Source organism: Pelophylax lessonae, assembly GCF_965119305.1.
Source record: "Pelophylax lessonae genome assembly, chromosome: 1".
Classification (NCBI taxonomy): Eukaryota; Metazoa; Chordata; class Amphibia; order Anura; family Ranidae; genus Pelophylax; species Pelophylax lessonae.
Genome location: NC_138768.1, coordinates 399,232,828 through 399,249,083, shown reverse-complemented (window position 1 = coordinate 399,249,083; position 16,256 = coordinate 399,232,828). Strand labels below are relative to the sequence as shown.

Below are 16,256 nucleotides of genomic sequence, written 5' to 3'. Positions count from 1 at the left end.
GATGAACATAACTGGCTTATACTGTATGCTCATGGGTCCTTTACTGCATGAGCAGTTGTTGGCTACATTAGACTGGCAGATCTGATCATGTAGACTATTGGGCTCCTTTCACACGGCCGCTCCGTGTGTCCGCAAAGCATCCCATCCGTTTGCGGATGATTTGCGGACATAATGTAAGTGAATGGCACTGCGGGTGTCAGCGGAATACCATCCGCTGACATCCGATTTTCCTCCTTTCATTTCTGTTCCGTTTTTTACAAATGGAACAGAACCCCATTTTTCCTTCCGTGTAAAAAACGGAAAGGAAAGAAAATCGGATGTCAGCGGTGTCATCCGCTGACATCCGCAGTGCCATATACTTACATTATGTCCGCATATCATCCGCAAACGGATGGGATGATATGCGGGCACACGGAGCGGATGACAGAAATGTCATCCGCTCCGTGGAAGAAAAAAAAAAAAAAGCAGCCGTGTGAAAGGAGCCTTATAGTGATATCTCACCCTCTTATCAACCATGGTTGCCCAATAACATCTTTACTTTGTATGTTTTAGGAGAGAAGAAGCAAAAGTACAAAGAGCTGAAGAAAAAAGAGGAAAACTTGGACAGTAAGTGACATTCCACAGTTTTATCTTCCCGATACTGACCTTTAAGGCAGCATCACAGAAGAACAGTACTCAAAACAATGCCATTACATCAACATGGACAGCCTGCTTTTCCTTTAGTATCTAAGCTGTCACTGCATATACATTCCAGTATTTTGTGCATTACAAAGAAGTTAATGAGCCCCTAGCTCATCTGAGAAAAGTGTTTCCAGAAGATGATAGCCAACATGAGATTGTTTGCTGCGGGCAATATAGACGTTCTGTCCAGTGAAGTGCTTGGTATAAACAAGTCCCAAGTTGGAAGACCACACTTGACCTCTGATAACTTGTAGTGTTTGCTTGTGTCCCAGGTTAAGGCTTTGATCGGAGCCTGGGGGTTATTATTCCATAACTACCCTTTCAAAAACCAGATGATCATTAAGGACCTATTGTGCCTGATTAATGTCAGTTTAAAGGAACATCTACAAATTTAAAGAAAAGTTAATACTCTTAAAACATCTGTTTTCACAATAAAACTATCAACATTACAGAAGCAGATGCTTAGTGCTGATTACCTGTCTTTGCCATGCAGCCTAAAGAGGCTCTTCACCCTGTAAACAAAAATGTACAAGTTAGCAGATACTGGAGCTGCTGACTTTTAAAAACCACACACTTACTTGTCACCGGATCCAGCGATATCCTCACCTGACTTGGCTCTTTGTGGGTCTTTGGGTCCAGGCACCGGCATCCTAACTGTAAGCAGACGGCTTCACAGCCAGCTGCCTACTGCACATGTGCGAGCCGCGCTGCACCCTATGAATGGTCCCGCAGTCTCCTGGGACCTGTGACATGTGCCAAAAGGCTGCGGGGGAAGGAGGGGGGGTCAATCTTCTGTTCGAATCGCTGCGGCAATCCGACCAGAAGAGGGAGTAGTGGGTACCTTTCAAAATCAAGTTCCCCCCCCCTATTGACATTCCATATATGGGAGGGGGGCTTACCAGGGAAAACAATTAAATTATTGGTCAAGATTGTCTAACCTTTTTGGTTGCTTTTTCCCTAAAAAGGGAAGTGAGCTCATATATATGAGTTTGTGTTTCCATCCTGCTGAAAACAACTTGATCAGTATACTGTCTTGTCTAGGAAAAAAAGTTTACCGACAACCTTGTGGTATTAGGGCCTTAAAAATAATTTCTATTTTCAGTAAGGCTAGCTATAGACAGACAGATACTGTGGGGTTAATATACTAAAGGCAAATAGACCGTTCACTTTGTTAGCTTAGTTAATGTGGAGAAAATTCAATTTGCATAGAATACCTAATCACTTGCCCTGCAAATAAAAAAATATATATATATTTTTTTACTTGCGCACGTGCACACACGGTTGGATGATGGAAGGCAGCAGAGCTTCACCTCGTTTATTAACCACATAATGACCTCCCGCCGCAGTTTTACTGCGGCAGGCAGCCGCTCCTGTGCAAAGTGACGTAGTACTACGTCGCTTGCTCAGGAGACTCTAGGGGGCGAGCGCCGCCGCCGGCATGGTCCCGCCCCCGCTCCTTCCCTGGGGAGCCAGCGCGTGTGACCGGCGGCTCCGATGGCTGCCGGCCACTCACAATCTCCCGTAGCAGAGGGAGAAAGACAGACGGCTGATGTAAACAGAGCCGTCTGTCATTCTCACTGAAGTATTCACAGAGGCTATGTGACCCTGCTGTATAGAATCACATTTCTCTGTGATTACTTCACAAACCACGCCCCCTGACAGTTAGAATCATGCCCCTAGGGACACACTTAACCCCTTGATCACCAGTAATGTTAACCCCTTCCCTGCCAGTGTCATTTTTACAGTAACAGTGCATATTTTAGCAATGTTGCAGTCCCGCAAAAAAATCGCAGATCGCCGCTATTACTTGTTAAAAAAAAAAAACAATAAAAATGACATAAATCTTTCCCGTAGTTAGTAAACGCAATAACTTTTGCGCAAACCAATCAAAATACGCTTATTGCAATTTTTTTTTTTTTACCAAAAATATGTAGCAGAGAACAAGTTGGCCTAAGATGTTAAAAAATTTTGATTTTTACAAATTTTTTTTGAGAATTTCATATAAAAAAATGTGAAAAATATTGTTATTTTTTCAAAATTGTCACTCTTTTTTTTGTTTGTAGCGCAAAAAATAAAAATCGCACAGGTGATCAAATACCACCAAAAGAAAGCTCTGTTTGTGGGAAAAAAAAGGACGTCAATTTTGTTTAGGTACAGTGTTGAACGACCGCGCAATTGTCCCTTAAATTCACGCAGTGCTGAATCGCAAAATAGGCCCTGGTCTTTGAGCAGCCAAATCCTCCGGGGTTAAAGTGGAGCGCCACCCAAAAGGGGATGCTATGCTTGTTTGCTCCCCCCCTCCTCCGCTGCCCCATTTGGCACCTTTTGGGGGGGGGAGCGGATACCTGTCAAAACCAGGTACCTGCTCCCTCTTCCACGTAAGATTGCTGCAATCGTGCAGCGATCTACCAAATTTCCAGCCCTTCCTCCCCCTGCCGCTGCCTTTGGGAGACACACAGGTCCAATATTTGTAGCTGCTGACTTTTTTTTTATTTTTTTTTTTTCCCCAGATTTGAACACTCCTCTTTAAGCTAAGGTAAAATTCTATTGCAAAGTGAACAGCCTATTTGCTTTTATTAAATCAACCCCTATGTCTCCTTGAGGATGGTGGATTGGAGCTCATTCATATGTTTTAACTTCTGTAGCTTTTGGGAAAGCCCAATACAAACCTTTCCCCTTCTCTCCATAGGTTTTACCAAGTGCTTCCAAAATTATGTGGCATTGAATCAGAGGCCTGATTTGGCTGTTTATAGCCGCTCCTACATTACACAATTCTTGAAAAATATTGCTGATCTTACAGATCAAATCTGATTTTGTGTTCCTTGCCTTGAAATGTGAGCCTCTCCCTTTAATCCCTGGTGAAGCATAGCTGGGCTTTTTTAGGGGAATGCGCAAACATTACTAGCAAGTTGCACTGTTGTTCTCCTAGTGCGCGTTGAGCAAAGAGGGTGATTTGTAAATCGTGAAAGGTTCTGTTTAAGGGTCATCAGCCTTATTCAAGAAAGTGTAAACTACACCTGTCATTAGAAAACTACAGTATATAGGCTGGTATTGCTAAACCTTTCCTTAGGAGAATGCTAGTTCACTTACTGTCATGCTGAGTCACTGACCTTACAACATAATTTTAAAAGACAGGTAAATGCCGCAAGTCCGAAAAACAGGAGGTTTATTCATAAATCGAAATCACATTAGTAACAGCAGTGTTCTAACACCTTTACATGTTTCACACTGAAAGTCTTCTTCATAAGTCTCATTACTAAGTGCCTTATGACAAACATCATGCTTCTTCCTGGAATCGGAAGTAATGAAGCCAGACCGAGCCAGGCAACAAGGATTTTCTTTAACCACTTCACCACCGGAGGATTTTGCTGTCTTACGTCTGGGCCACTTTTTGCTATTTGGCACTGTGCGACTTTAACTGACAATTGCGCGGTCATGCAACGCCGTACCCAAACAAAATTTACGTCCTTTTTTTCCCACAAAGAGCTTTCTTTTGGTGGTATTTGATCACCTGTGCGACTTTTACTTTTTGCGCTATAAACAAAATAAGAGCGACAATTTTGAAAAAATAACAATATTTTTCAAATTTTTTTTATATGAAATTCCCCCCCCCCCCCCCCCCCCCAAAATGTAAAAATCAAAATTTTTTATCATTTTAGGCCAATTTGTTTTCTGCTACATATTTTTGGTAAAAAAAATCGCAATAAGCGTATTTTGATTGGTTTGCGCAAAAGTTATTGCGTTTACTAACTAAGGGAAAGATTTATGTCGTTTTTGGTGTTTTTTTTTAACGAGTAATGGCGGCGATCTGCGGTTTTGTTTGCGGGACTGCAACATTGCGGCGGACAGATCGGACCCTTGACTGACATTTTTGACACTTTTGGGGTTACCAGTGACATTACTACAGTAATCAGTGCTATACATATGCACTGTTACTGTAAAAATGACACTGGCAGGGAAGGGATTAATTTTATTGGAGAGGGAGGGGTTAATGTATGCCTGGTGCTTACTGACATGTGTGGGGGGAGGAGCTATGCTGAACCCTGCAATCTGACCCTGCCTGTCACTTAGGAGATCCGCCCGCTTTGTTTACACAAGCGGGCGGACCGCCAGACTCGATTCCCCGACGATCGGGGAAGAGCGGCGGTGATCACCGCCGGTCCTCCCCTGGCCCAACTCCCGCTGTGACTGAATACAGCAGGAGCGAGCCTCCGGCGGCACACGCGCGCCGCCGAGAAGGGGGAGTGTCTGCCGACGTAGGACTACGTCGTCAGACCTACAAGAGCCACTTTGCCGCAGTAGAGCTCTAGTGAGCAGCGGCAAAGTGGTTAAGGACAGCAGCAGTGACAGCCCTGTTCTTCTCTCATTACAGCACTTTTTTAGGAAACTGTTTACCACCACGAGCATCTTATTAAATGTAATCGTTGGCACTTATTCCTCAAAGTTATTTTCATAAGAACTTTGTTTAGCCTGAAAGTATCCAATATGATTAAAATTCACGCACATAATTTTCTGCTTCATGGTAACAAGCACCCAGCAGCTCTGTGCAGTCTTCCAAAGGTGATCAGATCTGCTGTATGATGCCTGTCCTGCTATGTAATGGAATATATTCTGAACTGTGGCTTGGTTCCACTGTAGCTGTACACCTGGCCTCAATAAGTGGTCTTCAAATTGAGAGCAAAACACTCCAATCAGTACCCGATCAAAGGTATCTGTATCCTCGCCTAGTAGGTTTCATTTAAGAACCTCAGACCCCTTTTCCTCATTACAAACACGGTTATATTCTGCATTTGTCTCTTGGCTTATCCTTGATATCTGCTGCTTCTTCCCCTGGCCTGTTTTTGGTTCATAATTTCTGATTGCTTCCAGCAATGATTTCCAGCCTGCCCTAGAGTAGTTTCAGCTTTTTGCTTTGGTAATTTAGTTTGGTTTTGCCTAAAGTGTCAGCTGTCAACCTAAGAAATCCCATGGGCCCCCCTCTAGTGTCTCTCTATAGAACAATATGCATTACACCTGCAGCTTTGGACAATATCAGACAGTTACCTAATTTCTGTTACCTAATTTTGCCACATTAAGATGAAAGGTTTAAATCTCATGGTTTGCTATGGAATAGTGCAAAGAGTTCTTACGAGATAAACCTTGGCAGACAAGTCCTAGTTTCTCTTTTTAGTCCAAGTTTATTTTTCATCTGCAGGATGCATTTGTAGTTTAAGAATTTAGTGAAAAATAGGAAAAAGCTAGGTGCCAACATTTTACATGTACAGAAAAAATTTTCATTGTCTGTAGCTCAGTTTTACTAGTGCATACATTTTTCATTGCTGCACTGCATTGTGTTTTCTGTTTTGTTCCTATGTGTACAATTTATTTTATTTTAAATAGGAAATTCACTTTTGAAAATAAGAGTACTATGTCAAAATTTGTCTTGCACACAATGCACTTGTTTACCTATATGGCTTCCGCTGAGAGTTGGGATTTCTTTTAAAGGAAGAAATAGTTTGGCAGGAAATTTAAGTTTCTTTGTTTCCTGAAATTTTCTACATCCACAATCCAATATTTATATGGTCCTTAAAACAAATAAAATTGTGTCTCTAAGGGTTTTGAACATTGCCCAGTAAAGCACAGAATTCAATAAACAAGTTTCCATCCTAGAATTTTGAAATATGTTAAAATATATTGCTACATTATTATTATAATCGTTTTTCATAGCTGACCAGTATATGTGTTAAGAAAACAAAACAGTTCCATACTCCTGGTATTCATTTTGGGAGAAGAACCTATATAAGCTTTATAAGTTATAATAATAAGTTAAACCAAAAAGGAGGAGTATAGAGTGTGATCTCCTCCATAGACAAGTATTATTGATCAGATGGCTTAGGGCACATTGAGCTAATCAGATGCCTGATACTTTAAAACTGGCCAGAGACATTGGTGTATGGCCAGACATGTATGACTTATTCGCCTATGTCACTTTTCCTGAACAGAAAAGCTTTAATTGTGCAAAGGGTGCTGGTAGGGGTAGTAAAAGAAGAGTGCTGCGCAACAGTCCCGGCAATGGGGAAATAAGATAAATAACCTAATTGATTACGTTTACCCTGAGAACACTCGTTCTGGGTTGTCATTTTCTGTTATTAGATATTGTACTGTCATGCAGTTTTGTCATCTTTTGTCATTGGGCACCTTGAAGTCACACTTTAACCTAAAAAAAAGAGAGGAATGTTAGCTGGTTTATAGTATAGGTATTAAGAGGTGCTGAGATTTAACTACTCATTGGCAGTTATCCTGTTATCACATTGATTTCAGTGTGTTGCATAGATGAGGTTACAGTAATCACAAGTGGAGTCCTAGCATTAATCTGAATAGATGATAGAGTTGAATGCTGGACTTCACACATGAAGCTGACCTGATGTTTGGATGCTTAAGTCAATTGCCCAAGTTATAATGCAATTCATGCACCTCCTTAAAACATAATGTAAGGGTGTCCCCTATGAATGCCAATCTCTTCTTAGCAAGGGCTTGATGCTTAATCTTGTTTTATTTCCCTCAGCATTTGGTAATATGTCCATCACTGATGCAGCAGTACTCTTAAAAATTGTAAGGGCAATTGTTTAAGAATGTACAAGCTTCAATACTTAAAGCAGAGCTCCAGCACCCCCCCCCCCCACACCTGAAAATCAAAAGTCAGCATCTACAAATTCTGTTGCTGCTGACTTTTACTAGTAGGACATTTACCTGTCCAAGGATCCCACGGTGTCCACCCAAGTCTATTCTTGAATCGGCTCTCGGGTGCTGGTGCCACCAACTTGGGTGAGGGAAACCGTCAGTGAAGCCAGTTTCCTACTGCGCATGCACAAATCACGCTGCGCTTTCTCAATGGGCCGCCTGCGACAATGGCCGAACTTATCAGGAAGTGGGAGCGGGTACCTGTCAAAATTAGGTACCCACTCCCCCCCACAAGTTGCCAAATGTGGAACTGGATGGGGGGAAGAGGCAGACTAGCAGAGCTTCCCCTTTTGGGTGGAGCTCCACTTTAAGGGATAAGCTACAGGTTTCATTTAATGATTGGAGGTTTCTGATGTTACTGCAGTAAGCCACCTGAATCAGTGGTCCATGTTTGTTGTAAACCACCTTTACATTTTTAATTTCCCCTTCCTGCCTATATGGTCAGTCCAACCAAAACTGATATTTCACCTGACAATTTCTTACATCTCCCAAGGGCTTGTTGATAAGCTCTCTGTTCTTGAATTCTTGGTCTACACACCTGCTATGGCCATTATGAGATTACAGTTTTTATTTTTTTCAGATTAGGGCGCATGTAACAAACATGGAATACACAGAGATGGTCAGAAATGGAACTGAAAGCTATGGCTTGGGCATCCCACTGAAAAAAAATCTTTCTTGTACAAAATATTTTAAGTTTATTTATACAACTGAAGTGAAGACTTTTCATTATCATGCATCCCAGGACACAGGGTGTCTTGATATCCATTACAATAGGGTTATCTGTTACCTTCACGTGATTAAATACCGGGAAAAAAATGACAGGATATCCCTGCCCAGGCATAAGCCCTCCCAGATAGGCATAGCTTCAGTTTTTTCTAGCGTCTTAGGTGATGGTCATATCTGTGCATCTAATCTGTGCACAAAAATTGATCTTTTAGCTAGTTTCTCAAGATTTCTATTTATGAAAAGGAGTCTGGCTTATCCAGGTCTGTTTTCTATGTCTTTTTGCTACAAAGAATGGTACCCAGACCCTGTAATGGACATGCGGGAATGGCCCAGAATGTTGACATTCTTTACTAGACTTTGTGCAATGAGACCCTGTGCTTTGATTTATTGCCTTGCTGACTGCAGAGTACTATACAGGACAAGGGCAGTGATCCCCAGCTGGTTAGTAGAGTCCCTGAAGACCTTACTGGTAGCCTGAAGTGGGTGAAGTTTGAACCCCTCTGGAGGGCACTGCAGCAGTGAATGATGAGATTCCATTTGTTCCAAATAGGGAAGGTGTTGATTGTGCTTGTGCCCTCTTTCACCCTGTCTTCTGCTGTGTCCTTTTTTGTCCCCCATCCTCCACTTGACCACAGTTATTTTGACTTTTTACTGATTAATTTTTATTTTAGATGCCATATTTCCTCTTCCTTCTTGCTACCCAAAACACCACATAGCATAAGTAGTGTTTAGGGCGGTACAGGAGGCTTTTGGCGACATTTGGGAGGCAATGCGTTTCCCTCTGCATCTCTCTGTGCAGGAGCCGGAAGAGTGTCAAGAGGTGAAGCCTAATGCCGGCCACTTGGTCAACGTGTATCGCACAGAAAACGACAAGCGCTTTCCTCAGCTGTCAACAGCCTTTTACCCAGAGCCGCAGGTGGGGGACTCTGGATGTGGATCTTTTGGCATCCAGGTTCAAAGCAAAATTCCAAATACTAACAACATAGAAAGCCATTCACAAATCTGCCCCACTGGCCTTAATCTCCAGTGTGAATGTAGCCTTAGTCCATCTGACATGGAAAGTTTTTTTTTTTTTTTTTTATGATTACCATTACTTCAGCTCGATTTTTGGTCTACTTGTTAAATCCTTTTCTTGGTGTACATCACAGGACACAGGGATCTTATCCCTCTTCCTTAATTGTTTCATGGCTTGCTACTAAACTGAAGCTATGCCTAGCTGGGAGGGATTATGCCTGGACAGGGATATACTGAAGGTGGCAGCCGAACTCTAAGGTAATGGATATGAAAATAGGTAGATAAGCAATAAAATGCCACCATGCCCTTCCCGCGCCGCCGTGTCCCCCCCCCCCCCCCCCCGCACTAATTTAACACAACTAGAGGATGATCAAATGAAATGCAATCAGTATACAGAGGGTTACTTCTTCTAACCACCATGACCACTTCAGTGATTTGAAGTAGGAGGAGTCAGAAACACTGCACATGCTGGGATATTTACAGTTATGTGCGGGGGGCTAATTGCACTCCTAGCACATGTGAGTTAGGCAGCCAGAAAATCTCATGTCCTTATTTATACATGTATGAACAAGGACATAACATATGATAAAACACAACTAGTTAGTAAAAAAACATATTGCAACAATTTACACATGCTAATGCACATACCTTTTCTACTTATTTTGTAGACTAAAGCTGGTCAGGCGGGTACTGCTGGAGGAAGCAGCGGCTGCATTAGCGAGCAGAGCCGCTGCTTCCTGTATGGCTCCTGTCACAGGCGGAATGCATTTCATATCACTCCGCCTGTTACTGATCCGGAACTATACAGGAAGCAACGGCTCTGTCACTGACTGCAGACATCCTAAGTCTCCCGCAGCAGCCGGGAGATCGCACGGCACTTGCAGCCTAGTGCGTGCCCATCCAATGCAGCCTAAACAGTGCCCAGATGACACAGAGCGGGGAACTCCTGCTTACCCGGCGACCGCTGTCATACGAAGCCCTGCCCCCTGGACCGGCTCCTATGATAGACGTCATCAATGTGCTGTCTATTACAGGAGCCAGTCCAGGAGGCGGGGCTTTGTATGACAGCGGCCACCGGGTAAGCAGGAGATCCCCCCTCTGTTTTTAATCCGGTGGCACTCACCCCCCCTCCCCTCCAAGGTGGCCTCTGTCTACAGTTAGTTGGAAACCGCTGTGGCCGTGCCCCCAACTCAACTTCCTTCCTCCCCAGCAAAAAAAAAATAAAAATTGTCAGGGGGCAGTGGGCCGCATTGCCTGCGGTTCTGGGCCGCATGCGGCCCCCAGGCCGCAGGTTGGACATGCCTGGTCTAAAGCTTTTACAAGAGTTTAGGAGCGTTTACACGCGTAAAGCTTGGGCAATAATTCTTTTAATTGGCCAGAATAAATAATTTATTCTGACCACTGAAATTAATTAGTGCTCAAGCTCTAAACGCGCCTAGTATTTAGTAGCTATTAGGAGTGTCAAGCGTTGTTTCTGTCCAAGCTCTCCTGCTCCTGGACACACTTGCAGTGTGTTTTTTTTTTTTTTTCCTGCCTCTAATCTCTCCTGACATTAAATGCTGCTAAAAGCCGTGTGCGAATGCACACATAGGCTAACATGCAGGGGAGTTTAAAGGGGAAAAAACGTCAGACACCCCTGGGAGCAACTGTAAAAAAAAATCCAGTTTGCATGAGGCCTAAAGGTAAACTACAAAACTGCACTGGAAAAAAAAAAAAAAACAGCAAAACGCAGATGTGAGTCAGTAGAAGTCTTTATTCTGCTTATAAAAACTACTACAGAATGCAGTGTAACAATAGTATTCATTGTATTAATGAATGAAGTACAATACAGCTGTTTTGCACTGTTCACTCACACAGGAGCAACTATTAGCACTCCTGCAACACAGGCTGGATTTGAAAGCTGGGACCTGCACTGCTACTAGGTACTTGAATAAAGCTATATATACTGTAGTTTAGGATTTAAAGTGACTGTAATTAGCATTACTTACAGGTCTATGATTTTTAATTTCAGACTTTTTTGCCACTTTTGAAGAAAATAAGAATCAGGAGATGGAACGGAAATCAGAGATAGAAACAACCATTGTCACGTTGCTGGAACACTCAAGCAGGGTAAGGTCATTTTCAGAAGCAATTCTATCCTTTGTTATATGGCACTAAGAATGTAGCGTGCTAAGGCAATTACTTTGAATAGTGTATATGCAGGCCTTTTTGTCTACCAGAACACGGCGGCATGGCATTCCGCCACCTCTGGCAGCCCTGTCCTCTCCCTCCTGTCACTGAACACAGAAGGGGGCAGAGAGATTTTTTGCACTACTCTCTTCCTCCAGCGGCTTCTGTGTTCTATTGCCAGGCACTCAAGACATGTACAGCAATGCACATGTCACTGGGTGCCCCCCAAGACCCCACATCGTGACCACTACATTTTTTTAAACTTCTCTTGAGCTTCCAGTGGTGGCTCCTGTCCATCCCCCAGCCCCGCCCTGCCTGTCAGACGCGTGTATTAGTTCAGAGCTGAGTGAAGTGTAAAACTCCTCCTTGGCTCTGTGCTACACACGTCTGACAGGCGGAGCAGAACTGGAACAGGACAGGGCTGCACTGTGTTAGCAAAAAAGCCCACGCACAGCTGCAACAAGTGAGTGAAAGCTATGGAGGGAAAAGGAGGAGGGGAGGGGAGTGGATGTGCAGAGAGGCATCTGTGAACCACAGTGGGAGTGAATTTGTGAAGAGGGGGGGGAGAAGTTGTGAGAAGAGGTGACATCTGGAAAGGGGGAGGGGGCAGATGGTACAGGTGCAAGAGCTGGGAAGGGAGGGTTGGCAGGTGGTTTAGAGGTGGCAGGGGGTGAAGAGGTGAAAGTTGGATTGTTGAAGAGATGAGAGCTGTGGATTGGGGTAATCCTGTAGATGGGGGTGCAGAAGTGAATAGTGGAAGGGGGGATGAGACAAGCTGTAGTTGTGGACTGGGGTTGTAAGTTGTGGATGGGGAGTGCAGAGTTGAGTTGTTGACAGGGGGTACAAAGGTGAGTTGGGGGTGCTAAGGTGAACTGTTGTCAGGGGTGCAGAATTAAGCTCTGTGAAGGTGTACAGAGGTGTGCTGCAGACGTGGGAAGAAGTGGTGAGCTGCAGATGGGGGGGGGTGAATTTGTGAGCTGCAGATGGGGGGGAGAAGTGATGAGCTGCAGGTGGGGGGGGGGAGAAGTGATGAGCTGCAGGTGGGGGGGGGGGGAGACGTGGTGAGCTGCTGGTGGGGGGTGGGGGGGAGAAGTGGTGAGCTGTGGAGAAGTGGTGAGCTGTGGGGGGAGTGGTGGGCTGGTAAAAGGGGGGAAAATATGTGCTGCAGAAAGGGGGAAAAAGAGGTGTGCTGCGGACGAGGGAAGAAGTGGTGAGCTTCAGAAGGGGAAAAAGAGGTGTGCTGCAGACGGAGGAAGAAGTGGTGATCTGCGGACAGTGGGGAGAAGTGGTGTGCTGCGGACGGGGGGAAGAAGTGGTAAGTTGCAGACGGGGGGACAAAGAGTTGTGCTGTGGACGGGGGAAGAAGCGGTGAGCTGCAAAAAGGGGGGGGGGGAGAAGTAGTGCGCTGTGGACATTGGGGAAAAGTTGTGTGCTCAGAAAAGGGAGGAGAAGTGGTGACCTGCGGACGGGGGAAGAAGCAGTGCGCTGCGAAAAGGGGGGAGAAGTAGTTAGCTGCAGAAAGTGGGTAGAAGTGGTGTGCTGGGAAAAGGGGGGAAAAAGTGGTGTGCTGGGAAAAGGGGGAAGAAGTGGTGGGCTGTGGATGGGGGGGGGATTGGTGAGCTGGGGATGGGGGGGAAAAAGGAGTACTGCGGATGGGGCGGGAGAAGTGGTAATCTGTGAACAGGGGGGGGGAGAAGTGGTAAGCTGCGGAATGGGGGGGGTGAGCTGTGGATGGGGGGAAGAATTGGCAAGCTGTGGACAGGGGATAGAAGTAAACTGTGGATGGGGACATAGGTGAGCTGTGGACAAGGGTTGCAGAGGGGAGGAGTAAATGGAGGGTACAGAGGTTTGAAATAGATGGTTTCAATTGGGGGAAATATGTTTGTGTTTTTCTTAGTTCTTAGTTTTTGCCATGATACTTTTGTTTCCAGTTGATGCTTTATTAATGTTGGCATTATTTTACTTTCACACAGAATATAAATAGAATGAAACAAATTTCTTCTGTCACTGCTCAAGAACTTAGAATTATGCAAGAAGATCTTAGTTTTAAGGAAACTGAAATGCACAAATCACAGAGCACATCAAAGAATTTGACAGTTGGTAAGAATAATACATTTAAACATTACAATGATATATTGCTTGTTTTTACTGTGCAGTTTATAAAAGACTAAAAAGTTCTCACTAAAAAATAGAAGGAAAAAAAAGAAGGGGAATAGACTGGGCACCTTTTTTCTGCATGGGGGCAGATGTCATGATCTGCAGTCTCCTGCTTCTTGATTAGCAAGGCACTCCAGCAGTTAGAAGTTTAACTGCTTTAAACCTTTACACCTTGAATATAAGCTATTACCGGTAATATATTAGTGATCACTGCATCTTAGAGCTAGGCATTTTCGTGCAACTACCAAAGCTGTAGAAGATATTGGTATAGTAGATGTATACATACATAATTATTCCTATTTTTAAGATTACATGAATGCTATACGACTGTGGCAGGAAAGGTTTTGTTTAATAAGTCCAAATAGCAAATGCTAGCCATATATAAAATCCATATAAAATATTAATCATACATCAGAAATTTAACAGCGTTTCTGATGGCAAGGGACCATGGGTGGCTTTTTTAATGGAACAATCTTAAAAGGGTGTAACATTTTAGGAAGGAGTATTTTTTGTAATTCGGGCTTCTTTTTAAAGTAACCATTATAAAAATAAAATATACAGCAGCCCTCAAATTTTCCACTCGCCTGCTCGCATTTTGCGAGTGGAAAATCATGTAGGGCGAGCGTGGGGCTGGTCAGGGGAAGAGAGAGGAAGAGGAAAGCTGACCGATAATGACAGAGCAGCGGATCATCCCGCTGTAATAGCTTCTATTGTAATTGCCGGGCGCTCGCCGACACACACACACAGTCCCGCCTCCTAGCCCGGCTTCTTTGATGGACAGAACACCTGGCCAACCAGGACGTGTGACGTCTATCAAAGAAGCCGGGCTAGGAGGCGGGACTGTGTGTGTCGGCGAGCGCCGGCAATTACAATCAAAGCTGTTACAGCGGGATGATCCACGCTCTGTCATTATCGACCAGCTTTCTTCCTCTCTCTCTCTTCGTGACAGCTCCTCGGAGAGTCAGCGCCAGAAGGACGAAAAGCCCACCCGGCCATCAAAGACGGGAAGGTGTTAATATAAAGGGTCCTTCTCCCTTGGTCACCAATATATGGAACCACTACATCGACTGCCAAGACTCCTATCACTAAACAAAGTCTATTCCAAGCTGCACTGGGATGTAAATTGACACCAACCAGAATCCTTTCTACAATTTTGCAATATTCCATAAGGCAACAATAAACGCTGTATTCTTACATTGAAGTGGACCTTTTAGTAACTATATATGTCTCCATGAATAAATTCCTGGCATATCACAATATACAAGAATAATATGCTTTACTTTCTAATCAATAAAGTAGAAAGAAAGTCTACACAAAACCCAGCTGTCAATGTTGCTTCCCCATTGTTCTGATATATTTTTTAGGGTTTTTTTTGCACTGATGGGTACTGTTGAGGTTCCGAAGAAAAAATTGAAGGATGGCGCTCAAGTGTATTAATTGCTGACAATTAACCCCAAAAGAGACATAGGTATGCTGTCCAATAAAAGTTTGTTGTAAAAATCCACAATGAAGAAGCAGTGTATATGTTAAAATCAAATAATATAAATCCTCCTACCAATCCATAAAGCCTCTGGGTGTCACCGCTGCCTCAGCAAGAATCCTTGATGTCAGTCCCAAAGGAGGGAGGAGGCTGGTAGCTGGAGAGAAAAAAGCAGCGTGGGTGGATAGACAAGAGGAGCGGATCCCAGCAGGGATGGGGGCTCAAACGGTCCGATGTGCGGCCGCTATCTGGACCGGAGCCCACGCTGTGCTTCCCCAGTGCTCGCTGTGAGTGCCGAGAGGTCGCACGCTGATGACGTCACCGCTGTCAGCCGGATACCCGTACGAAACTGGCAAAGGGATCAGCTAGAGGCCGGGGGAGGTGGAGGACGGAGTTCACTTGCTTCTGCAGAGCTACCCGATTGCCACAACGACATGTTTCGCTACATAGGTAGCTTTGTCAAGTTGTGGCTGGAGGCAATCGGGGGCTCTAAGAAGCCAAATGGTGGGCGGGGTTGGCTAACTAGCCAATGGAAAAACCCCCCTATAGGCTGAATGTAAAGGAATAAATGTGCTACCAAAAAATAAATGAAATAAATGAAAAGAAGAGACAAGTAACCTGAAACAGAAAAGGAATCTGTGTACCAAAAAATGAAAAATAAAAAATAAAAAAATAGAAAATAGAACACAAAAATAGTCAGAAAATAAATATATGAAAACTAAAATATAAAAAATATAAAAAATAAACAATAAAGGGAAAAAACTTTTATCTGGCATATTGGAAACCCAGAATGCTTAATGGAGGTAAGAACATAATAATGCGGATCATTACCATATGCATAAATAATCCATGTATACATTAGATTGTACACCAATGTGATGACATAAACATGGCCCTTATATTGTCATATAGTAGACCATAAAGGACATTTTTTAAAAAATTACTATCAATATAATATGGAAATAAAATAATAAATAAATGGGTATACACCCTGTATATATGATATAATAAATACTGTTGTACTAGCATAAAAAAAAAAAAAAATTCTCCATATGCACCTGGATCTCTCTATACACTGGCAGGCTCAATATTAAAATACCAATGGTATATATGGAATAAAAAATTAAATGAAAAAATATATAAAATATTAAAAACTCCATTAGACAAGACAATTAACCTCTAGTTCTTCATTGAGGCCTTGGGGCACTAGGCAATTGAATTTATAGATCCAGTAAGTCTCTCTTTTACATAAAAGAGAGAAACGCTCATTTTCTGTCAGGGTACCTTTAGGAATACTTTCTATTGCCAT

At 43.5% G+C, this 16,256-nt stretch overlaps 1 protein-coding gene across 1 annotated transcript in view; it reads left to right on the top strand.

The window, feature by feature from the left end:
- IFT74 (intraflagellar transport 74) overlaps window positions 1-16,256 on the top strand; it is a 172,643-nt gene that overhangs the window by 129,304 nt on the left and 27,083 nt on the right. Inside the window, exons 14-16 of the mRNA XM_082247043.1 lie at window positions 553-606; window positions 11,153-11,250; window positions 13,284-13,410. Of these exons, the coding sequence (XP_082103169.1) occupies window positions 553-606; window positions 11,153-11,250; window positions 13,284-13,410 (279 nt within the window). The remainder of the gene's footprint in view (window positions 1-552; window positions 607-11,152; window positions 11,251-13,283; window positions 13,411-16,256) is intronic.